General features: G+C 39.2%; 1 protein-coding gene across 1 annotated transcript in view; it reads left to right on the forward strand.

Moving 5' to 3' along the window:
• PLPPR1 (phospholipid phosphatase related 1) overlaps positions 1-25,656 on the forward strand; it is a 318,401-nt gene that overhangs the window by 242,020 nt on the left and 50,725 nt on the right. Inside the window, exon 3 of the mRNA XM_020998895.1 lies at positions 5,146-5,334. Coding sequence (XP_020854554.1) covers positions 5,146-5,334 — 189 coding nt within the window. The remainder of the gene's footprint in view (positions 1-5,145; positions 5,335-25,656) is intronic.

The raw sequence follows: 25,656 nt of genomic DNA on the forward strand, positions 1-25,656 counted from the left end.
TCCCTGATTATCTCTTTTAATTAAATCTGTTTTTGCTTTTGTTTTGTCTGAGATCATGCTTGCTATCCCTGCCTTTTCTACTTTGGCTGAAGTGTATCAGATTCAGCTTTAGCCCTTTTATTTGAACTCTGTATGTGTCTTTCTATTTCAAGTATGCTCCTTGTAAACAACATATTGTTGGATTCTAATTTCTACTCCATTTTGCTATCTGCTTCCTTTTTATAGGTGATTTCATCTGATTCACATTCATAGTTACAATTATTAACTATGTATTTTCCTCCATCCCATTTTCTTCTACCTATTCTCTCTCTTTATTATGTCCCTCCTCAAAAGTCTATTTTACTTCTGATCACAGCCTCCCTTAATCTGTGCTCCTTTTTACCATCTCCTCCTTTTTCTTACCTCATTCCCCTCCTATTTTCCCATTGAGTAAAAGAGATTTCTATACACATTTGAGTGTGTATGTAGTCAATCCTTGATATCCCTGTTTAACTTTCATGACTTTAAGCATTCACAAGTTTTATTAGTAACCTCATTTTCACTTTCACATTGGCAACCATGCACATTCATATCTATACGCAATAGAGAAAAAAATTAGAGGTACAATGTGCATAAATATGCGGTGTCCTACTGCTGTCCTTGTTGAGTCTCTTGGCATAATTGACCAGCTGGCTAGAGACATCAAGGTTTCCAATCCCATCATCAGTCTCAGCCTCAAGGTTAAACTTCAACTCACCTCTGCTGTGTAGGGCTACCATGATTGATGCCTATAAAGCAGTACCACCCCTTGACATAACCTCTTATGTGACATCACCTCTATTTAATTCTTCCTGTATCTAAATCACGAAAAGAAGATATGACCATGTCATCTGATGATGAACTGAAAGCAATGTTGAGCCTGAAGAAGAGAAGAATTAGGGAGTATATGATAGCTGTCTATTAAGTATTTAAAGGGCTGTCTTGTAAGAGTTAGACTTTTCTGTTTAGCCCCAGGAGGCAGAACTAGGCATAATGAGCTGAAGTTGCAAGGTGGCAGATTTAGGTTGGATGTAAGGAAAAACTTTGTAACCGAATTAAACAAAATGTCATGGGCTGCCTTAATGAGCAATGGGATTCCCCTCACAGGAGATTTTGGAGCAAATATGGAATGACTACTTGCCAGGAATGCTATAAAGGGTGTTCTTGCTAAGGTTGGATTAGATGACTGAATTCAGAGGTTCTGTGATATTGAGCATCGAATTTTGGCTGATTCATCATCAATACAGTCACTCAGGGTTGTTTGCCTTCTCTCTTTCAACTGTTGTGATTAAAGGATTGTAGATTTAGAGTTGAAAGAGATTTTAGAGGAGGGAATTGAGACCTTTAATGACTTATCCAAGATCACACAGTCAACTACAAATTCAACATCCTTTCTACTGCACAATAATAGGTCTCATTGCTTTGACCAGTTTGACCTGCCAAATCCAGTACAATCAGAAATTTTATGACTAACAGCATTATTTAAAATTCTTTATATAAACGACAAGAGAGAGTTATGGCAACAGATAAAAATTTGGTTATCCATTTCCATGCAAACATATTTCTCTTCCATCACTATTAATTGCCTGTGAGGAAAAAAATTAACTAATTTCTTGAAAATGAATGGCTAGTTTGTACATCAGTCATTTATGCCTGACAGAGGAATAGGCTGTAATAAATAAATAACTATAGATTCAGTTCTACAAAAATGGATTTAGCACATTTTATGTGCTTGGCACTGCACTTGATGCTGGGGATTTGAAAATAAGAAATGGCATATCACCTACTTTTGAGAAAAATCTCAAATATAATCAAGTAGAGAGAATACAACATATACACAAGTAACTACAGTGTAAATTACAATATAAATGCAGAGAAGACAGAAAAGCAGAAAAGCACAGGAAATTTGAGGATGAGATAAGAGATATTCATATATATACATATATACATACATATATACATGCATATGTACATATACATACATGCATATATACATATACATACATATATACATATATATACATACACACACACACACACGTGTGTGTGTGTGTGTGTGTGTGTGTGTGTGTGTGTATACTACATGGGTTCCAAGAGATAAATCGGAAGACTAAACTAGGAGGATGGGCTTTTTGTAGGATAAGTTCACAACAGAGAAGTGGGAGGCAAAGAAACATTGAATTGGGGTTCTGAAGACCTGAGTTTGAGTTCTGTCTTTGCCAGAATTTACTAATTATGTGATCTTGAGTAAGCCACTTAACCTCTGTCTCAGTTTCCTCATCTATAAAATGGAATAATACTTGCACTATTTACCTCACATGTTTATGTGAAGATCAAAAAAGGTGATTCAACAAATTTAAAGGATGAGTAGGAATCCCACGGGATAGGACAAGGGAGAATGTTTGAGGGATAAAGAATAATGTCAACAAAGACATAGAGGATAGGGGAGTGCAGGATGTGTTTGGGACAGAGAGTAGTCCAGTTTGGATTAAATACCTACTATGTACAGGGCACTATCTATAAAGCCAAAGTAAAGCAAAAGTGTCATATACGTCTCCATTATTATTTAAAGGAGGTGAGTTCAAAAGATGGCAAAAAGGGAAAAGGACATTCCATGCAGAGGTAATTGCATTTGTAAAAGCTAGTAACTTGTCATACTCTGGCAATAATTTCATCAAATTTGTTGATGACACCAATCATTCAGATGATAAAATTGGAAACAACAAGATATTAAGGGACTAGGACAATAAGCTAAATGGGATTTAATTTCTTAAGAATAAACGTAAATGGGGGCAGCTAGGTGGCACAGTGGATAGAGCACTGGCCCTGAAGTCAGGAGGGCCCGAGTTCAAATCCAGCCTCAGACCAAACACTTGACACTTACTAGCTGTGTGACCCTGGGCAAGTCACTTAACCCCAATTGCCTAAAAAAAAAAAGAATAAACATAAATTCCTGCATTTTGGTTCAAAAAGTCAATTGCACAACTGCTGGATGGAGCAGACATCACTACAAAGTAGCTTATATGAAAATGGTCTGGTGGGTATAGAGAAATGTTGCACTTCCCCACCTCTGTGTCTTTGTTGACACTATTCTTTATCCCTTGAACATCCTTCCTTGTCTTCTCTTATGGAATTCCTAATCATCTTTTAGAGATCAACTCAATGTCATGTCTTCCACAAAGCTTTCCTTGATCATCTCTGTAAATAAAGACCTTCCTCCCTCCAGACTTCACACGGTACTTTGATTTAATCCATCTGAAGTAATGCTGTTTTTTAAAGCCAATCTATATTTGTGTCTGTTTCTCCCTTCTAGACTCCAAGCTTCATGAGAATAAGGATCATATCATATAAATTTCATATCTACCACAGAAATTGTCAGAGTAATCAACAGTAGATATTAATAAACATCTGTTGAATGAATGAAAGACTATATGTGACATCTCTCCTGAAGTATAAGCCTACTTATGTCTCTCCCCTACTCATAAGCTCCACTGACTCATTACCTCTAGAACCAAATGTAAATTCCTCTGTTTGATATTTAAAACCTTTCATGACCTGGTCACAATATATCTTTCTGGTTTTATTGTACTTTACTTTCCTTCCCACAATCTATGGTCCAATCAAACTGACTTTCTCACTGTTCTTCACACAACATTTTACTTCCCATGTCCGTATCTTCCATTGGCTGTGCCCATACCTGGAATATACTCACCCCTCCTCTCTACCACTACTTTAAGCCATTCCTGATTAATTCCCCAACCACTAGACCTTTTCCCACCAAAAAATTACTCTGTATTGGATAGATATAGACAGACAGATGTGTATTTCTGTGTCTGTGTGAATGTATACCTATGCATATGCACATGCATATACATATACATATGCACATGCATATACATATACATATACATATACATATACATATACATATACATATACATATACATATACATATACATATACACATACATATACACATGCACATGCACATGCACATGCACATGCACATGCACACGCACATGCACATGCACACGCACATACACATACACACACACACACACATATACATATACATATACATATACATATACATATACATATACATATACATATACATATACATATACATATACATATACATATACATATACATATACATATACATATACATATACATATACATATACATATACATATACATATACATCGATGTATTTATCTCCCCTGATAAAGATCCTTTAGGGCAGGATTTTTGTCTTTATATTCCTAGCTTAGCACAATACCTACTATAGTAGCCATTTAATAAATACTTGTTGATTGATTGTCTTCTGCATCCCCTGCCCTGCCAACTCAGCCCAGCCACTTCCTCCACCCAAAGTGGTCACCAATCCTCCCCTTCCAATACTGTCAATGCCACAACACAGTCTTTACCCACCTGTGTCCTCATTACCTTTGATAACCACTGTTCTTCAAACCTGATAACCAAAAAGTAAATGCTACGCAGGCAGGGTTCCTATGGTGCTAACTAATTCTTTGTTAGCAGCACTGCTAGTATTAGGCACATTATGCATGTACCTAACTTCAGCCCTACAAGTGCCTCACATATAATTATGTTTCTGAATCTATTAAAGAACCATTCATCCCCACCTCTCCACCAAAAACATTAGCAGAGATGTGAAAGGAATGATAAGGGTGTGTAGTTTCAACAAAGGTTTTAAGTTCCTCCATAGAAAAACGTTTTGGTATTAAGGCAAAGACCATATCGGGGAGAAGGAAAATCGTTTGTGCAGTGATGTCACTCAGACATCTTGCCAACTCCAGTAGTGTCACTAACTGTCCTGTCAGCCTTCTAGACATCCTGAGAAGTAGCTTCAGAAGCTCGGGGCCATGTCAGAAGTGTCTGGACTCTTCTTCCCTGAGAATATAGACCTGCATTAGTGTTACTTAACAGATGTCACAAGACAGGCACATACACACGCAGGCAGGCAGAGCCCAAGCACAAGCATAATCAGGCACATGTACTGCTATCATTCTGGGCGATGTAGGGGAGCTTGCCCTGTGGGGTGAAAGCAACTAAGAAAGGAGGTAACGGCAACTAACGTGTGTGTGGTCATGCTCTATTTTCAGCTTGTCATCATGGCTGGGACCGTTCTCCTCGCCTACTACTTCGAATGTACTGACACTTTCCAGGTGCATATCCAAGGATTCTTCTGTCAGGACGGAGACTTGATGAAGCCTTACCCTGGGACAGAGGAAGAAAGCTTCATCTCGCCTCTCGTGCTATACTGCGTGTTGGCTGCAACCCCCACTGCTATTGTAAGTACAAAAATAAATTTAATCCTTCACTGGGGATGCCGAAGATCCTGTCTGCCTTTTATTGCCCTCTCCTCTTCTTTGTCTTCTGCAGCTTGCAGCGGCAGCACCGTCTCCAATGCTGCTTTCAAGCCATAGCAAGATAAGATCCAGGGGTAGCTTTTTCAATAAAATCCTGAGTTAATCATGCAGGTTACAAGGACTGATTGTTTTAGAATGAAATGTAACAGCATCTCTCATGTCCTGATCTGATCCCTTGTGCCTTTGCTATTCTCTGAGGAATCAAATTTAAACAACACCAAATTTAAACATCAGAAAGCAACAGGCACAATTTGTGTACCTGTATTCCGAAGTGGAAGCATAGCTATTTTTTTTAAATGACTTCTCCACTGCATGTTTTTAACAGAGGCCCCAGATCTAAATGCTATTGCTGACATTTCCATGATCACATGAGAATCAGATTTGTAAAAGCACTTAGCACAGTGCCTGGCACACGTAGGTGCTTAATAAATGCTTTTTTCCCTTTCGCCTTCCCATGATCTTCACAGGATTAGGACTGAAATTGAAAGGGAAGGGAGAAAGGTCCTCAACATTCTCTGTTACCATCCCAAAAAAATTACAAGAGAGTTCAGGCGAGCAAAAACTTATTTCTCCCAGAGTTCATTTGTATTTTGCCCTTTGTAGTTCTCTGTCTTTATCTGGGATCCTTTTAAATCACATCCAATTAAGTTTCATCTTCACCTTCATTTACTTTATTCTCTCACAAGGCAATGCATTTCTCCCAGATAATCCTCTTGGGAAACACTGCATTCAGAGTAAGAAGCCAAAGCATCCGGGCTGCTTGTTGAAATGATTTAGTGTAAACATGATGACTGGCTCAGTATTATTATGTTTTAAAGCCAGTACTCAATTAAATATAACACCTGGTCAGATAAGGTGCAATCACTTTTCTTTACGTGGTTGATACACTCCTCCCTCATCATCACTTCTCGTAATGCTGGTCTTCATTTAAGAACCTCAAAGGGCTCTATAAATGGTAACTGTTGTGTTCTTAGTTGGCTCTTCCTCATGAAGTTTTTCCTGTATCCCTGAAATCGTTAGCACTCTTTTTCACCTCAAATTACCTCTCTTTGGACTTTTTTCTGTTTGTGACATATCACCTCTTCTGTACACAACCAACGTGTTCCGCCACCGCCGCCTGAGAGGGCTAAGCAGCTTGCTCGAGGTTACGGAACTAGTAAGTGGCAAAGACAGGAGTTGAACCCTCGCTTTTTTTTTTTTCATTTGAAAACTGGAGTTCTTTCCACCATACTGGAATGTGTTGATTTCACAACCATTTGCCTTGCTCGGTTTGTTACGCATTCATGCTTTGAGGTTTGTGGGGTTAGTTGTGGAGTAGTATTCTGAGTGGAAATTAGACAAGGCGTCCCAAAAGTAAGCTGTGCTAAGATTTTTAGAACTGCCTCTATAAAATGTAACTAAGACAGAAGCCTTTTTCATCTCAGGGCTTGGGGCACAGAGGATCTTGGAGTGAAAGGCAGCCCAGTAAGTGGAAATGGTGATGAACTTGAAGTGTTTTTGTCACTGAAATCCAGTGACAAAAATAAAGCACCCAACTCGGGCTGAATATTAAAGTTTTTGTGTTCTACGGACTGATAAATTGTAGTGTGGTGTTAGAATATTATCTACTTTCAGAGCTTTCTAAGACTTCTTAAAATTTCCGTTTTCTTTTTTTAACAAGCATTTCTATAGCACCTGTATGTGCCAGACCTCATGCTAAACACGGTACAAATATCTTATTTTATCCTCACAACAATATTGGAAGGTAGGTGCCATTATTATCACCATTTTACAGGTGAGAAAACTGAGACAGAGATTAAGTGACTTGCCCAGGATCACATAGCTAGTAAGTATTTGAGGCCAGATTTAAACTCAGGTTCCTTTGACTCCCTCCAGGTCCCAGGGCTGTAACCACTTTTGCTACACCACCAGGATATCTTTTTTCTATTTGAAAAGTATTTTTAATCACAACACTTTCACAGGATAATTTTGCTGGATGGAGGCTGTTAGAATGAGTAGGTCAAAGACAAGCTGGACTCACTTTAAATCTTTCTTTTCATTTTTGGGCAAGGGGCAGAAAAGGTCTGGGAGGGGAAGGCGGCCCCCCATTAAGTGGAAACAGTACCGACCTTGGAGTTAGGATACATAGCTTTGAGAATCAGCCCTGCCACTATTATCTGTATGATCTTGGCAAAGTCACTCGTTTTTTGGTTTGTTTGTTTTTTTCATCTATAGAATGTGAAAGGCTGGGGTGGGGGAGAGAGGAACTTAGATGTTCTCTAAAGTCCCTTTCATCTCTGAAATTTTGTAATTCCAAATGCAGAGGAGGTTATTTTCGCTATGGAACTCCTAGGGGCCCAACCCTATTCTTTAGCAGTTTTAGAGACATAAGTGGGTTTTTCTCAGCTGAACAGAGCTAGACTGAATTCTACCTGGATCTCTTTATTCCTTTCTCATGTAAAGTACTGGGGTTATGGGAGGTGTACCCTCCCCCTGGAAGGAGGCAAAGCACTGGTGCCTGTATCACACTCAATTCCTTGCCAACCTTAGGAACCAGGGAGAGAGCCAAAGATTGCCACCCACATGCCTTACATGGCAACATGCAGAACTGTAAAAGCAAAATAACAAGAACAGGGTTTTCTCTGACTGAAAGGGTCCTACTGGTAATTTTATATTGGGGCAGAAATCAGATGACACCTTAAGGTCACTTCCAGTCCTATAAGTATATGATGATGATTTGTGTTCACGCAGACTTTTCTTCTTCCTATTCTAAATTCCTTGCAAATACTTCACTGAGGGACAACTTGGTATAGTGGATAGAGTGCTGGCCCTAGAGTCAGAAAGACCTAGGTTTAAATATTAACTCTTATCCTTACTAGCTGTGTGACTCTAAGTAAGTCGCTTACCCTTTCTGAGACTCCATTTCCTCATCTATGAAAATGTTAATAACAATGTTCACAGTATTGAGATCCTAGAACTGTTATAAGACTCAAGTGTAAGAACTTTGGAGAGCTCTAGGTCAGCTGTTATTTTTATTTTCGCCCTCCTTCCAATAGCTTCACTGTGCCAAATTCATGGTCTTTCTTCCCTCTGATGGTACAATTTGCAACTTTTCTAAGCCTTCTCATCTGTGTTTATATTCATTCTCCCATAAATCCTCCATGGACTATCTACCCAACACCCTGAAGAACTTCCTCCAGGTCTTTTAGCCTTTTGTGGCTACCCGTACAACCCTCAAGCTGTCTATTATCTCTCACTCACAGGGCCCACTTCCTTTCCCGGTAATACATTTTTGGGATTATATTTTTTTTGACCATTTTTTGCATATAGGTCATCATTAGTCATATCTGTCCTTCCAATATCCACAGGCAAGATTTTTACCTGGATCTCCTTGGTTAAATTAAGAGATACACAATATCCAGACTTAGGGAGATGACACTGGTACCTGACCTGGTCAGCACCCAGTGGGCATGCTGCATTCAGATCTGGGCACTATATTTTAAGACAGACATAGACAAACTAGTGCACAGCCAAAGGAGGGCAGCCAGGATGGCAAGAGAACTGGAGGCCTTTCCAATTAAAGCAAGGATCAATTAAAGCAAATAAGGTTGTTTAGCTGGAGAAGAATTAAACAGGAATCATAAGATCAAAATTTTGGAGCCAAAGGGAAAATTAGAGGCCATTGAGTCTATTTCCCCCAACCCTTATCTGAGGCAGGATTTGAACCTAGGTCTTCCTAACTCCAAGTCCAGTGTCCTGTTCACTATGCTGTGTCTGCAAGCAAGGCTATCACAGAAAAAGGAGATTGGACGTGTTCTGCTTAGTCCTAGAGAAGAAATGTGAAATCAATGGGTAGAAAGCATAGAGAGAAAGACTTAGTCTTGGTTATATGGGAGAAGAAAAAAATGTTTTCTAACACTTAAATAAGTAACACAGAAGTGGAATCTTCCCTTAAGAAGTTAGTGGTGTCCCACCCCCTTCCCTTGTCTTCACTGGAGGTTTTCAAGCAGAAACTGGATGACAACTGTCAGCTATGTTGTCAAGAATAGTCTTGGATCTGGTGTTCCCTGATGCCTCAAAGGTCCCTTTGAACTCAGATTCTGATTTTTAGTAGCTTCTCTTTTTTTCTTCTCTAAAAAAATAAATCCAGCAAACTTATCAAACATTAGCTAGTCCTTTACATCCTCTCCTAGTTAGTTCATAACAAATTAAATATTTCAGAATGATAATGTGTCAGCTAAAGAAGGTAGCTGTCCATGTGGGGCACATAGCCATGTGAGTGTCACTGTGATGACCCTCACGGCAGCTCTCGCAGGTTTCTTATGAAACATCTAAGTCATTTACTAGGCATTCATGATGTTCTGCCTTGGACACACTTCTGCCTCCCTCCCTTGTATTGCTTTTACTCACATTATCTATTTGATCTATTTGCTTTCATTCTTCCAGGGCATATAATTCCTCATATATACAGGCCTACTATGCAAGATGGTAGCTTTTCCCTCCCACAGGATGGTGTAGAGAGTTGCCATGAAAGAATCAAGCCTCTTGGCATTAAGTGTGTTAGTACCCTTGGAGAAAAAAGATAATTTGTAAATGATCAGGGTACATTTAATACAGCATTCTTTAAGCTGGTTATAATTTGGGGAGACATGGAATTATTTTAAGTTTATCATTTTGCTTTGGAAAGATGCTTGGAGTCATGTGGTATGTCTAAAAAATACAGTGTGTTGGACTTGATGACTTCAGAGGTCTTTCCATGTTTATGATATACTACATGATCCCCCTCCAGAGAAAGAACTGATGGAGTCTGAATACAGATCGAAGAATATTTTTTAACTTTATTTGGGGGGTGGATCTGTGTTTTCTTTTGCAACATGATGAATATAGAAATATGTTTTGCATAACTGCATATGTATTACTTATATCAAATTGCTTGCCCTCTCAATGAGGGGAGAGAACTAGGAGGAAAAGAATTTGTAACTCAAATTTTTTTAAAAACAAATGTTAAAAAAAATTATATGTAATTGGAAAAAAATGCTTAAAGTGGAAAAAAAATATGTACATCATGACTGCCAAAGAGACTATAGGGGCATACATGAAAGAGTGCAAAGGCTAGAGTAAGAAGACATGGGTTCAAACTCAGTATCAGAAATTTACTAGCTGTATGAACTTCAGTAAGTCACTTTAATACTGAGGGGCTCAGTTTTCTCCTCTGTAAAGTAGAAATAATAATGCTTCTACTCCTTACTTCGCTTGATTTTTATTAGAAAAGTATTTCGCAAACCTTACTATGCTGCATGTATGGTGTGGAAAAGCAATAGTCTGCAGAGAAGACCTGGGTTCAAATCCTGTTTCTGATGCTTACCACCTGTATGACCTTTGGCAAATCATTTAACTTCTCTGGGCCTCAGTTTCTTCATCTGTAAAATGAGTGGGTTGGACTAGATGGTCTCTGAGTTTCCTTCTGTCTCTCTATATAATGCATGAGTTATTAATGACTTGTCCTCACTCCTCATTTTTATAGACATTTCTCCAAAGAATTTCTGCCTCTCTCCAAGCTAAGCTTCAGAACCTCAAGACTTTTGAAGGAGTTTAGTAGATTTTTTATGCTTTCCCTTAATGATTTGTTTTCCAAGCTACAGTTTCCTCTTTTTCAAAGGGAAGAGTCATGTCAATCGACCATTCTTTTTTTTTTAATTTTTTTTTTTTGGCAATTGGAGTGACTTGCCCAGGGTCACACAGCTAGTAAGTGTCAAGTGTTTAGTCTGAGTCCGAATTTGAACTCAGGTCCTCCTGACTTCAGGGCTGGTACTTTATCCACTGTGCCACCTAGCTGCCCCTCACCCAACCATTCTTTCCAAGAATTCCTTTATTTAAAACTTACAGGCCAAGTACCCCAGGATGGAAGGCAACAGAGCCTACTCAGGGAGCAGGGCACTACAAGTCATAAACTTTGTCATGTAGAAGAGGGATTTGATTTGTTTTCATCTTGGCCCTAACTATTTGGGGGTAGTGAAGAAGGACAAATAGAGAAGATGAGTTTTGTTCAATAAAAGGGAAAGCTTCCTAATAAGTTGGCCAAAAATAGATTGGGCTGCCTCAGAAAATAGTTCTCTATAACTGGAGGTCTTTAGGCAGAAGTTAGATGATCATTGGTCAGGATAGTTGTAGAGGGGATTCATATTAAGCTAGAGATTTGGCTAGATGGCCTCTAAGGCCCCTTCTCCCACTAAGGTTCTGTGATCTTGACTTATTGATCTACTCTTTTTTAAAAAAATTTTATTAATTTATTTTTATTTATCAACAATCACTTCCACAAGCTTTTGAGTTTTAAATTTTTCTCTCCCTCCCAGCCTTGGTCCCCAAGATGGCACACAACCTGATATAGGCTATACATATACATTCCTATTAAACATATTTTCACATTAGTGATGTTGTAAGTAAGAATTAGAACCAATAGGAGGAACCACCAGAAAGAGGAAACAAAACATAACAGAAGAAAAAAAATTAGCAAATGGTATGCTTTGATCTGCATTCAAACTCCATAGTTTTCTTTGGATGTGTCATGGATCTACTCTTGATCTGACTCTCTAAGCATATCATCTTAGCCCTTCTATGACTGACTTTACTGGAGAAAATTTGTACCACAAAGGGATGATTTGAAGAACAGTTAGTAAATATTAAATAAGAATAGCAGTAACAATGATCACGTGTGTTTACGTCATTCCTTTCTCCAAGGAGATACTATAATTTTATTGACACTTTCTAATTTCTTTTCACAGCAACCTGGTAAGATAGGCAGAAAGTGTCCCAGTGCTCATGGAATCAGAATTTCTCTCTGAGAGGAAGCTTACATATCCTCTAATATCTTTATTTTACAAGTGAGAAAACCAAAGCCCAGAGAAGTTCTTTGATTTGCCTAAGGTCACATACCTAATAATTGGCAGAGCCAGAACTTGAAACCAGGCCTCCTGACTCTAGTGTTTATATCACTATTTATTGTTGTTATTGTTGTTGCTGTTTATTTGTTTTCAGTTGTATCTGACTCTTCACAACCCTATTTGGGTTTTTCTCGGCAGAGCTGCTGGAGTGATTTGCCATTTCCTTCTCCAGCTATTTTCCAGATGAGGAAACTGAGGCAAACAGAGTTAAGTGACTTGTTCAGGGTCACACAGCTAGTAAATATCTGAGACCAGATTTGAACTCAGGTCTTCCTGATTCCAGACGTGGCACTATATCCACTGCGCCACATAGCTGCTCATTTATTTCATTATACTATCGTGTAAAAAGAGACAGAAACATAACTGTCTCATCCCACTTCCACTGTGACCTGGGTCAGTGGACAAAATCACATATGTGTAGAAAGGTCTTGGACTTGGGGAATGAAGGGCAGAGGGTGATGTTCCCTACCTTTGGGGAGCTTACAATATGATAGGGATGATGTGACAAATGCACAAATAACTAGAGTATGAAACAGACAAAGCTAAGAGAATATAGGAAAGTGCTTGGTGAAGTCTGAGGTTCTGGGATCACTTCTGCCACAAAACATGTGATTTTGAGCCTCTCGAGGCCTTGGTTTTCTAATCTGCAAAACAAAGTCTTTAAGAAAAGGTAATGTGATGTGGTGGATAGAGCACTAGCTTGGTGCTGGGACACCCTGACTTCCAATCTCGCCTCTGACACTGGCTGTATGTACTGTGTATGTCACTTAACCTCTCAGTGAATTGCAGGGGGAGAGGAAGTTTCCTTACTAGGGACTTCCCTGTGCCAGTGAAAGCCCACATCCAGACCCCACCCCAAAAATCAAGGCAGCTGGCGAGACTCTTAAATCCCCATTTCAGCTCTTGCATTCAATGATTCTCTGGGAGCTTACAGAATGCTTTTCTAGGCTGATGGCTCTAGAATACCAAATTTATTTTTTTTCCAAGTTGAGATGTGCTTCAACCATGAGGAAACCAACCATGACTTCAACCATTGCCATTCAGAAACCGTTTTGGATTCATATTTCAGCTGTGTTATCCAAACCTCACTGTTCCTTTCTTCCTGATCTTTCCTTGCTCTTTCTCATGTGGCCTCCAGAATAGAGATGAGGCAAGAATTAAATTAGATTAAATTAAATTAAGGACAGATAGATGGTGCAGTGGTGCAGTGGATAAAGTGCTGGGCCTGGAGTCACGAAGACCTGAATTCAAATCTGGCCTCAGACACTTACTGGTTGTATGACCCTGGGCAAGTCATGTAACCTGATTTGCCTCAGTTTCTTTATCTGGAAAACGAGCTGGAGAAGGAAATGGCAAATCATTCCAGGATCTTTGCCAAGAAAACCCCAGATGGGGTCATGAAGAGCCAGACATGACTGAACAACAACAACAAAGGAATTAAATTAGGCTGACAATTCAATAATATTCTCAAGACAATAACCCAACATATAATTTAATTCAACAACAAGAGGCTCACGGAATCACAAAATCACAGCATCTCAGAGTTGGATGAGACTTCAGCAGTCATAAAGTCCCATCTACACATGAAGAATCCCTTCTACGACACACCCCAAGAAATGACAACACTCCCTGCTCAAAGACCTCTGATGAGGAGGAACTCTCCCTCCTGAGGCAACCCATTCCTCTTTGGGACCACTGTGATTGTAGGGAAATTCTTCTTTCCATCAAGACTAAATTCGCAACTCCCACTCACTGGGAACTCCTAGTTCTATCCTTTGGGAACAAATAGACCAAGTTTAGTCCCTAAGACAAGTGAGGCGGTAGGCTGAGTGCTGGACTTGTTTTGAGGAAAATCTTGATTCAAATCTTGCTTTTAGTGCTGACTAGCTGTGTGACTGTGGAAAAGGCACATAACCTCTCTCAGCCTCTATCATTTACCTTATTTGTAGAATAGGGGTAACAATAACTGTAAGGCCTTCCTCACAGGGTTGGTGTGAGGCTTATATGGGATACTGTAGCCAAATGATGTCAGCTATAGCAATAATTACTATTATTACTACTGCTACTACTCTCACTACTAATACTACCATCACCATTACCACTACTACTACTACTACTACTACTACTACTACTACTACTACTACAACAACTGCCACTACTACTAATACCACCACTACCACCACCACCCTTGCTAGTACTAGTACTAGTATTAATGCTGCTGCTACCACTACTACTACCACTACTACTACTACTACTACTACTACTACTACTACTACTACTACTACAACTGCCACTACTACTAATACCACCACTACCACCACCACCCTTGCTAGTACTAGTACTAGTATTAATGCTGCTACTACTATTACTGAGCATTTATTAAGGTTTGCCTATGAATGCTATTCTAAAAATAGGGAAAGATTAACAAGATCTTGCCCTCTAAGAACCTTCAGTCAACAAGAGGAATGCAACAAATAGAACTATATTACAAAGTGTATCATGATTAGTACATACAAGAAATATAAACAGCGTATGCCAGATCTAAGGAAGAAAGAAACAATTTCCACCAGGAGGAGGTAGTATTGGACATCATATTTGCAGGTAGAGATGAATGAGGTAGAGGAGGGATGGCAAGTATTCCAGGTATGGGCATGGCATGAGCAAAACCATAGAAGTGGGAAAGAAAAGGAGGAAATTTTCTTCTTTACATTCTTAATTGCCTGATACAGTTTAACTCCTGAAAAAAAAATTACTCCGTACACTGGTTCATATGTGTCTGATAGCTACATTAATTTCCATGTCATCCAGGAGCATGTGAATAGATCCATGAAATAAATACCTCCTCCAAATACTTCTCTTTTTGCATTTCACCATCAGATACAATTACTGTGCAGTCACAGCAAGGCCACATAGAACAAACAGGAAAAACCGATCGTACCCATGCTCCTCTGCCCCTTTGATAAAAGCCACAGCCCACAAGCTTATTCCTGGCATAGGTTCTCAAGCGCATCTCCAGAACTACTTGACTAGAAGTCTTTGAACTGTAGGACAAGGGCAGTTGCAGTATGTATCCTGATTAACCCTTAAGACTGAACTAACAGGCTGCCTTAAGCTTCCTGGGAAGGCTGCCTACACTTGTCCCTGGAATTAGAGGCAGAGAGTAATGAATCAATTTGGGGAGGATTTATCTTCCTGAGAAACTATTACCCTTATTATATCTTAGCACCAGTACCACATGGCATGAAAAAAAAATGGCTATTAAACCTGTTTATTGGCATTCCTAGCAAAAAGCAGATACAATATAATGTGGAGAACAGCAGGACTTTTGACTCCCAATGGTAAGGAATAAAAATCACTATCAGTTTATTTGCATGAATGTATATGCACTCATCTAAGTCCAGAATTTTCTAAACAAAGCAAGAAAACACATTCTGAAAAGAAAGGGTCCAGCTGAGGGAACTGTGGGAATCCTTAACCTTGAAGCTGACACAGAACTGTGACAGGCTGAAAACTTAGCGCTGAGCACACAGAAAGCTCTCAATGAAGCTTGGTAATAATTAGCTATGGAAAAGTGAAGTGTGCAATGTATGTAGAAACAGAGCACGTGGGTTCAAATCCTACTGCAGTCGCTCCTTATTTATGTGACCTTGGGCAATTAATTCACTTAACTCCTATGGACCCTCGTTTCTTCATTGCTAAAAAGAGGCAAACGGCCAGGTAATTTCTAAAGTCTTCTACCTCGAAATCTGTAATTGTAAAATGTCAGAAGGATGAAGAAGTCTACTGGTACTCACTCATGGCCTACCTTGTCCAGACCTGCCTACACAGGGGAAGTTCTTTGTTCTCATTTTCTATACTTCACACCTTCTCTCATTTGTGTTTTCAGTCTGTCAAAAATCGTTACATTTCCTATTATGATTAATGGTGTTCCCATAATTCATTCTGCATTGTCTATAAATTTCACTCATTTCTTAGAAAGACATTAGTATCATTAGTGTTTGTAATGAAAATAACCTGAGAGAACTAGAATTTCCTGCACTTACACCAGTTAGTACCTTAGCTCCTTTAAAGGTGTAAGAGTGACCATATAACCATCCTACTAAAATGGTTACAAGTTTTTCCCTGCTTTAAGTATCCCTCCTACACTGATGTCTGAGCTATGCTGTGAAGAAGCATGGTGTAATGGAAGTGATTTGAACTTGGAGTCAGAATTTGGTTGAAATTCCAGCTCAGACACTTACTAGCTGTGTGACCTTGAGTAAATTGCTATATCTCTCTATGCCTTGGTTTCTTCTTCTTTTTTTTTAAATAGGGGTGAATGATATTTATTTATTTGTTTGTTTGTTTGCTTCAGCTAAGCAATGAGGCTAAGTGACTTGCCCAGGGTCACACGGCTGGTAAGTGTCAAGTGTCTGAAGCCGCATTTGAACTCAGGTCCTCTGACTCCAGGGCCAGTGCTCTATCTACTGCTCCACCTAGCTGCCCCCATGTCTTGGTTTCTTTGATGGAAAATGGGGCTAATGATGTTTGTATTACTCACTTTAAAGGATTCATAAGATAGGATAGCTAGTGCTGAAAGGGATGGTAGAGGTCATCTAGTTACTCCAGGTCACACAGGTAGTAAGAGTCAGAGCGAGAATTTGTACTCAGGTCCTCCAAATCTAGCACTGTCCTCTGGAAAACAATATAAAAATAAGCTATTATTAGTTTATTATCCATTTTAATGAGAGTACTTGAGATGTAGCATATAAGAGAGGACTAAGGACTGGCCTTAAAGCCACGAAGGCCTGGTTTCCCATACCACATCTGATAATATAGGCCATCTGACTATGGACAAGTTATGGACTTAACTCAGTGCCCATTAATAACTCTGTATGTTATGAAAGTGTTGCTGGTCTGCATCAGTGAAGGAAGTTCCCATATCAGGAGTCACTTTCAAAGATGAAATCACATGCCCAGAGAAAACAGAAAAAAACAGGAGAGCCTTATAACAATCTACCTCCTTGAAGTGACTGTACTGGTTTCTGGGACAAGGAAAGTCCCCATGGTCAATTTACTTGATTGCAATATGTTAGCAACAGTACTCAAGCCTGTGGTTTCCAGGATCTCAAACATGTGGCAGATAGATCATTGTGGTAGATTGAGTATCACTCAGACAGACATGACTTTTCAGAAGAGAGTATGTAATGAGGAATCATAAGCACTTGGACTGTCTGAGAAATTTCTACCTTGAAGCAAAGATGTTAAGTCTATAAATTGAGACTAATTATTAACATTAAATGTAAAGATTATCCCTCTAAAGATAATGGAGGTAGATTCCAATGAATCTCTCATATAGGGTCACATTGGGCTTTTTTGACACAAGATCATGCAGTCTGCCAACCCAAGACACCAAACCCAAAGTTGAAAAGCAGGGGGTGAGGGGGGGAAAGAGAGATCTAGCTGAGTCACAGATATAACAGATAGGGAAAGGGAAAGACATGGCCAGAGATAGAGAGACAGGGACATAGAAAAACAGATAGGGAGACAAAAAGAAAGAGAAAGCAAAATAGAGAAAGAAGAGAGACAGACAGAGACAGAGAAATACCAACCATACTTAGACTGAGGTCCTGCACTAGATATCCATCAATGCCATATTTTCTAAAACTTGCTGTTCTGACTCATGAGCGGGGTGGGGAGAGAAGAGAAGGGAAGGAAGTAGGGAGGTGAATTATTGCTTTCCTTGTTCTAGATACCTAGAAAGTAAAGATGTATGTCAATGGATAATATTGAAATTAGGCACCTCATGACAAATATGCATTATCGATTATTGTTGATATTAAAAGTACAAGCATTGTTTTAATTAATTTCTCTCAAATTCTCTTTCTTGGTACTATGCCCATTGAGCCCCACCTACCCTCTACTACCACCTCCACCCCCAAAATAGCAAAACCATACTGTAAAGAAGGCCCTTTACTGTACAATGGAAATTTATTAAAAATAGCTACAGGGCAGTTGGAAAGAAAGTGCTTTGTAAACCTGAAAGAGTTCTAAAAATCTGAGCTATTATTATAGCTGTTAATATTATATTGAGCCAAACAGATCCCAGACACCTGGCTAGCAAGACTAGGTGATGGTCTATATGATGTGATTTTGAGGTCAATAAGAAGGTTCTTATTTCCCACTACCACCAATAAAATTCTCCTCGTTCTCCCACCTGTGTCTCAAATTCCACTGTCCAAATTCCATTCCTTTGGTTGAAACCTGTGACCCCTTTGAATTACACATTGCCCTGGAAAGGATAATATTTTAAGATGTTATCAATCATTTTTCATTGTAGCTGAGTGGAGTGGTGGGAACAGAAATGTCCTGGAAGTTCTGGATTAAAAACACAATAACTGTGACCCTGGGCAATCTCTTAGCCCCTCAATAATCCCAACTAACTCTCTTAGACTGTAAATTACAGAACAGTTACTGATTTGCATTGATGGCAGAGATTTGAACAAAAATAAATCTTTCATTTATACTTAAATGTGAATTAAGAATGTTAGCAGATTTGGCTCAGAAGATATGGGGAGGGAATATGAGTATTCTGGAAGTAGAAGTGATTCCCATAGAAAGGCCAGACATAAGGACCGGTTTACTATTTTGTATCCCATACAATTTAAATACATCCTTCTATTCAAAAAATATTTCATTTAATACACATCTATGACCTACTGCAATCATCAAAATAGTAATGCTATGCTGGGCACTGTGGGAGATAAAAGTTTTAGAAAAGACATAACACCTGTAAGGGTAGTCTGTTAATAAGATAAGATACCAGCATAGGTAACTAGGTAGCCAACAGATTGCTGCAGTTAGGAGCTAGCATATGCAAAGTACCCTCCCTCTTTTCTCCCATCCCTTTTTACCCACAAAAATATACAGTAAGGTTTTTAAATGTATAAAACAAAATATATAGGATTACAAAAGAAACTAATTATACTGAAAGTTACCAAAATAAAAAAAAAACCAAAACAGGGAAGACATTTTTCTCCGCACCATGATGGAGAAATGATACATGAAACATTGTGCTGTAGTGGAAAGTGTCTGGGCTTCAAAGTCAAGCACCTAGGTTTGAAACCCAACTCAAACAGTTAGTACCTGTGTGACTTTGGGCTAGTTATTTAAGGAAAGCAATAACTATTTATTCAGTGTTTACTGTGTGCAAGACAGCAGCTAGGTGGCCCAGCCTGGAGTCAGGGAGAGTCATCTCCTGGAGTTCAAATCTGGCCTCAAACACTGACCAGCTGTGTGACCCTGGGCAAGTCACTTAACTCTGTTTGCCTCAGTTTCCTCACCTGCAAAATAAGCTGGAGAAGGAAATGAAAAAACACTCCAGCATCTCTGCCAAGAAAACCCCAAATGGGGTCAGGAAGAGTCAGACATGCCTAAAATGACTGAACAGCATGTTCCAGACACTATACTACGCACTGAGAGCACAGATGCAAGCAAAAAGAAAGACAATCCCTACCCTCAAAGAGCTTACATTCTAATGAGGGAACTCTGCACATGAAAGGTGGGGGGAGTGGAGCAGGGATGAGATGAAGTTTACCAAAGTGGCTTTGAAGTCCACAGAGTTGAGAGCAAAAGTGAGAAGGGAATGAAGGTTAGCTGGCCTGGGCCCTTCCAAACAATGGAGACCCCTGAAGATGTTCATCAATAAGAGAAGAGGGCCAGCCTATCAGAAGAATATTCTGAGGGGAGAAGGCTGCATGGACGGTTGGATGTTCCAAGGGGACTCTGAGAGAAGTTCCAACTAAAGGTTTCATTTAACTTCCATGGGCCTTAGTCACCTAATCTATAAAATGAGGGGTTTGGGTTACATGGCCTCTAAGGTCCCTTCCAGCTCTAAATCTGTGATGCTATACTTTTTCCAGGCTTATAACCACAGGGACCTAAGCCTTTCTCATTTTCCTGGTTCCCTTTAGCTTATGTGAATGCTTTTGCCTGGGATTTGCTCCCTTTTTCTCTCTAAATTCTGTACATTTGCTGAGCTAGCCCATATCTTCCTGCTCTCAGGCTTGTTACCTAAACTGGGGAGACAAGGAAATAACCCCAATCCGGACATCAACCTTTCACTCTGCGGCTCCCAATAGATAGCGGTTAAAAGCAGGGAGACTCAGAATCACTGGACCAATGTTCTCTGATTTGACCCTTATACGATAAAACTAGTTGTGTTGACATTAGAGAGAGTAAGAAAATTAGGTGAGCCTATTTTGAACAAATCAGTGGTGTTCTGGGTAGTCTGGCTCCTTGGGTGACTTGGCCTATGTCCCTATTTGTCCACCATGTATCTCTGTCCCATACATCTGTGTGACCCTGGTCAAGTCACTCAACTTCTCAGTGCTCTAAGCAACTCTCAAAACTATAAGTTGCAGAAGTGCTAACCTGAATTGGTAGAGGATATTTCCTCATGTGGGAGTCCCCTATTCCAGTAAAATCACAGGTCCAGTTCCTATCCGTATGGTTAGCCACTCTAACCTGTATCTCTCTCTAACTTGTTGACTCTGTTGAAGTTTTGTGTGTTAGGCTCTACACCAAGTTGCCTGAAGTCTTAATCACAAAGAATACAAAAGGTCTGGAAAATAAAGATTGTCATAAGATCAATGTTTTGGTCTTCCAAGGTGATGGTGTCCTAGTATTTAATGATTAGGAGAACCTCAGAAACTACTTAAATTCTGTCTCTGAAATCAAATTAATTCAAGTTTTCAGTGTTAACCTCAGAAAATAAGTTGAATGGATTTTTCTCCAAATGTTCCAGTAACAATTAGTCATAGCCTTTCATCTTTTCACATAAAATTTTTAGCTTTAACATTGTATCAGTAAATTATCATTTTCTCTGTGGAACAGTGGGGAAAAATGTTGTGAATGAAATGGGAATTTGTAATTAAGCAAAGGTTGACCACCTTATCCTCTCAAAGAAACTGCTGACATTTGAATGTTCGATATTTGACATTTTCATGAGTTTATACTTTTCAGTTTTATATTTGACTTTAAAAAAGTAATTCTTAATCAATGTACTGTACAATAGCATCATTTTTATTCTGTGTGCCCATAAAGAAAAGGAAAAATGATGCCTTTTATTACAAGACATAACAGATACGAGGGGGAAGGGATGGGTCGTCCTTTTCTTCCTTCCTCTCCCTCCTTCCATCTCTCTGCTTTTTTCCAGCCTTCAATGCAATGAATTATTCCACAGACAACTTTGATTCAAAGGCATGGTGACTTTGTAATACAGAAATATAAGCATTCAGTTCACTCTTACGTTGATGCTGTCTTTTAAAGTGCTGGTCAGAAACAAAGGAAAGAGAGAATCACTTCTTTCTTAACCCTGCCATCTGAAAGCTCTGAAAAATCATGTTTTCTGTATGAACCCAATACATTTCTGTAGGCATATTCACATTCACATTATTTGATTATATTTTTTAAACTTCTACCTAATCAGTAAATTGGACAGGCTAGCCACGGACCTCAGACTCCCTGAACTCAATGCAGACAGACACCTTTGCTGACTGTGCTCATAGATCTAGAAACTAGAACATTCTCTTTAAGAAGCTGGGAAAGAAGTACAAAATACAATCCAAGCAGAGCTGAAATGCAGGCAGTAGGTTTATCAAAGCTTCCCACCACCAGAAATAGTTTTCCTTGGACACTTACTAGCTGTGTGACCTTGGGCAAGCAAATCATTTAACCTCTTTGGGCCTTGATTTCCAAAGCCACAAAATTAGGGAATGGGACCAAATGGCTTCTATGATCCATTCTAGCTCTTAATCTAGGCTGTTCAGACCTCATGTATCTCAGGCAATTCATTAGGACTCGTTTGCCAGATATTGTGACACAGTGGAAAGGACAGCAGATTTGGAGTCAACTTAGTTTTTATTGTGGATCTGCTAAATACTAAATACTGCTAAATGTGTGTCTTTGGATAAGTCACTACCTCTGTGGTCCTCATCTGTAAAATTGGGGAAGGGTGGGCAGAGAGAGGAACTCGATGGACTTTCAGGTCTCTGCCAATTTAAATATATGTTATGTTTATATAAGTATTTCAAATATTAAGCCAAATCAATAAGCACTTATTTATTAAGTACCTATTATGTGCCTGGCACTGTGCTAAATTCTGAGCCTACAAAGAAAGGCAAAAGACAGCCTCTGCTCTAGGGAGCTAGTAGTCTAATAAGGGAGGCAACATGCAAACAAGATACATTTGGGATAAGTTGAAGATAACCTCAGAGGGCAGGCATTGAGATTAAGAAGGACTGGGAAAGGTAATATATATGTATATCTTTTATATTTTCTTCTGATACTAACTGTGATCCTAGGTATCACTTAACACCATATGCCTTAGGTAACTCCCTAGTATTTAGCTATAGGTATCCTGAGATGGGAACACTCCAAGAATCACTCAAATGCATTTGTAACTTACTTTTGCTGTTGTTTGCTTTCTAGTAGTTACACTTCCTTCCCAGACTCTTAAATAATTATAATAATAAATAATAATTTATACGGCACCTACTATGTGCTAATAGGCAGCTATGTGGCATAGTAGATGGAGTGCCAGGCCTGAAGTCAGGAACTCACCTTCTGAGTTCAAATCTGGCCTCAGACAATTACTAGCTATGTGACCCTGGGTAAGTCCCTTAACCCTGTTTGCCTCAGTTTCCTCATCTGTAAGATGAACTGGAGAAGTAAGTGGCAAACCCCTCCAGTATCTTTGCCAAGAAAATCATGAATGGGGACATGAAGAGTCAGACACAACTGAAGTGACTGAATAGCCACAATTACTTGCAGGCGCAGTGCTGAATACTTTATAATTACTATACCATTTGATCTTCACAACAATCCTGGGAGGTGGGTACTATTATCATCTCCACTTTACAGATAAGGAAACTGAAGCAAACAGAGGTTAAGTGAGTTGCCCGTGGTTACAGTCTAGTAATGTCTGAGGCTGGATTTGAACTTGGTTCTTCCTGACTCCAGACCCAGTACTTATTCACTGTGCCACCTAGCTGTCCCAGTTTCTAAATTGGTGATAACGGTCAGCAAAGAAGGTCCCCCTCCTCGGGGAGTTCTTTATCTGAACCGGGTTTTAGAAGCCTCAGTACCAATGGTTAACCTGCCCAGTTGGCTAAGTCAGCCTACTGTAGTGGAGAGAGTGCTGTGCTTGGAGCCAGAATTTAAACCCTTATTCTGACACTTAACTAGCTCTGTGATCCTACACAAGTCATTTAAAAACCTTTGTTCCTGAGGCAGCTCCTTACTATTTATTTGCTCAGTTACAGGTTAGTTGAGATCTATTTTGGTAGAGGGGGCTCCCATATCCATACCAAAAATCCTCCACTCTAATATAAATATAAGACATTTCTGCTTTCCTGTATCCGATGTGTGTGTGTATGTGTGTGTGCACATGCAAACGGGAGTGCACACATTCGTGTATGTGTCTATCCCTATAGCCACACATACATACCATATTATGACTCCAAATGTAGTTTTCTTTTTGGCTCCTAGTATGAAATCAGATCCATAGCTCATCTGGTACTTCCCAGATGCTCTTATCGTCCTGATCTTCCAAAGTACTTCCACACTGGATCCAAAAGACCAAAATGCATACTATTTAAAATTTGTCACCCCCTCCACAATTAAAGCTACTCGTGCCAAGTGGAGATAAAGTAGTCTCACCACATTATAGGTCAGTGGTTTACACTAGCATCAACTTTATGGTGTCTTTTGATAACTTTGTTCTTTAATAAGGCCAAAGGTTCATTTAGTCTCTGTGTACGCTTAATGAAGTACTACATAGATTCAAGTCATCAGAAAGTTCTTCAAGATTTTTTCAAGCTGGCATCCTGATCATTTTGTATTTCTTGCTTTGCACCTAGAGATTTCCAGCTTTATCACTTGTATCCCCCTGGTTGGCTTTTATAGCAATCATAGTGTCTCTGAGAAATAAAGGGATACCTTAAACTATTCTCCGTAATCATCAAAGCCAATATCTAGGTAGGAAGTCCCCTCATAGATTTTCACCAAGGAATCTTGATTAGTCTAGGGACACACTTGACTGCTGAGTACTGAGCTTTTCCACACACGGGTTTCCTCTCCAGGGAGCTCAATGGAAGCTGGTAAATATGTTAATGTGAATACACTTGTCTCCTTCTGTGGATCCCTAAACAGGGTTCCCTTTATTTCTTTCAATGAATTTCATCCTGAAGAGCCAATGTACAAGAACTAAATGCCCTTTTGTGAGCTCTTTGTACTTTCTTCCTCCTCTTTCCCTTTCCATGACTCACTTGTGTCCCCTGAATTTGCTTGTGTTCAGGAGTAAAGTGTTGAGATAAAAAGCTAGCAATTTTTGTTTCTCGTATTATACCCTACAGGCCTATAATAATGTTTCTGAGATTTACCAAGCTCTGACTTCAAAGATGTAATGAATATAACTCCCCAGAGCTTGACCAGAATAAAAATTCTGCATAGAATTTAACACAACCTTCTAAAGAGCATAATGAAACCAGTTAGATCAAGAAAAATTAGCATCATATCTATCTAGAACATTTTATATTTTTCCTTGATGGTCCCCAAATACTTTTAAAAATGATCATCTAACATATTATAAGTCAGTGATTTACACTAGTACCAAAGCAAAATAAGAGTAAGGCTGTATATAAAATAGGTCACTGTATATAGGGTTCTAGAGCTGCAGTCAAAAAGACTTGGGTTCAAATTCTGCCTCAGAAACCTTTGGCACTAAGAGCACATCTCAGACTCAGTTTAGTCAGATATAAAATAAAGATACTAATAGAACCTTCATCCCAAGATAGTTGTAAGGCTCTAACGGGATAACATATGTAAAACACCTTGTATACATATATATAAACATGGACTATTATTACAGATCTGATGATTAAGTTTCTGAGCAGAGTGGCATGAAGTCAGACTTTGGGCTAAAGTTTGTTAAGCCCCATCAGAAGGTTGAATTAATTGATTCTGAGAAGCATTAATGCTGACAGCAAAGTTAATGGTGTTCTTGAAGCCACTTGGGTCAGTAACTAAATCTGAAGCAAGGTCTAGGACTCCTTCATACAGCACGATTGACTATTTGGTCACGGCAAGAGGTTCAGAATGTTGAGCTGAATTTGTACTCATCACCTGCCTATTAATTATTCCAACCATATGGATATTAGAGGCAACACCCGCTGTTATATTGAGAACATGCTGATGTTCCCTTACAGAAAGATTAGAATTTCATAGGGCATCTAAACCAACCACTTCATTTATTGATGAGAAATTGATGGCACAGAGTGGTTAA

This window comes from Phascolarctos cinereus, unplaced genomic scaffold, assembly GCF_003287225.1.
Source record: "Phascolarctos cinereus isolate Bilbo 61053 unplaced genomic scaffold, phaCin_HiC Scaffold_4;HRSCAF=312, whole genome shotgun sequence".
NCBI lineage: Eukaryota > Metazoa > Chordata > Mammalia > Diprotodontia > Phascolarctidae > Phascolarctos > Phascolarctos cinereus.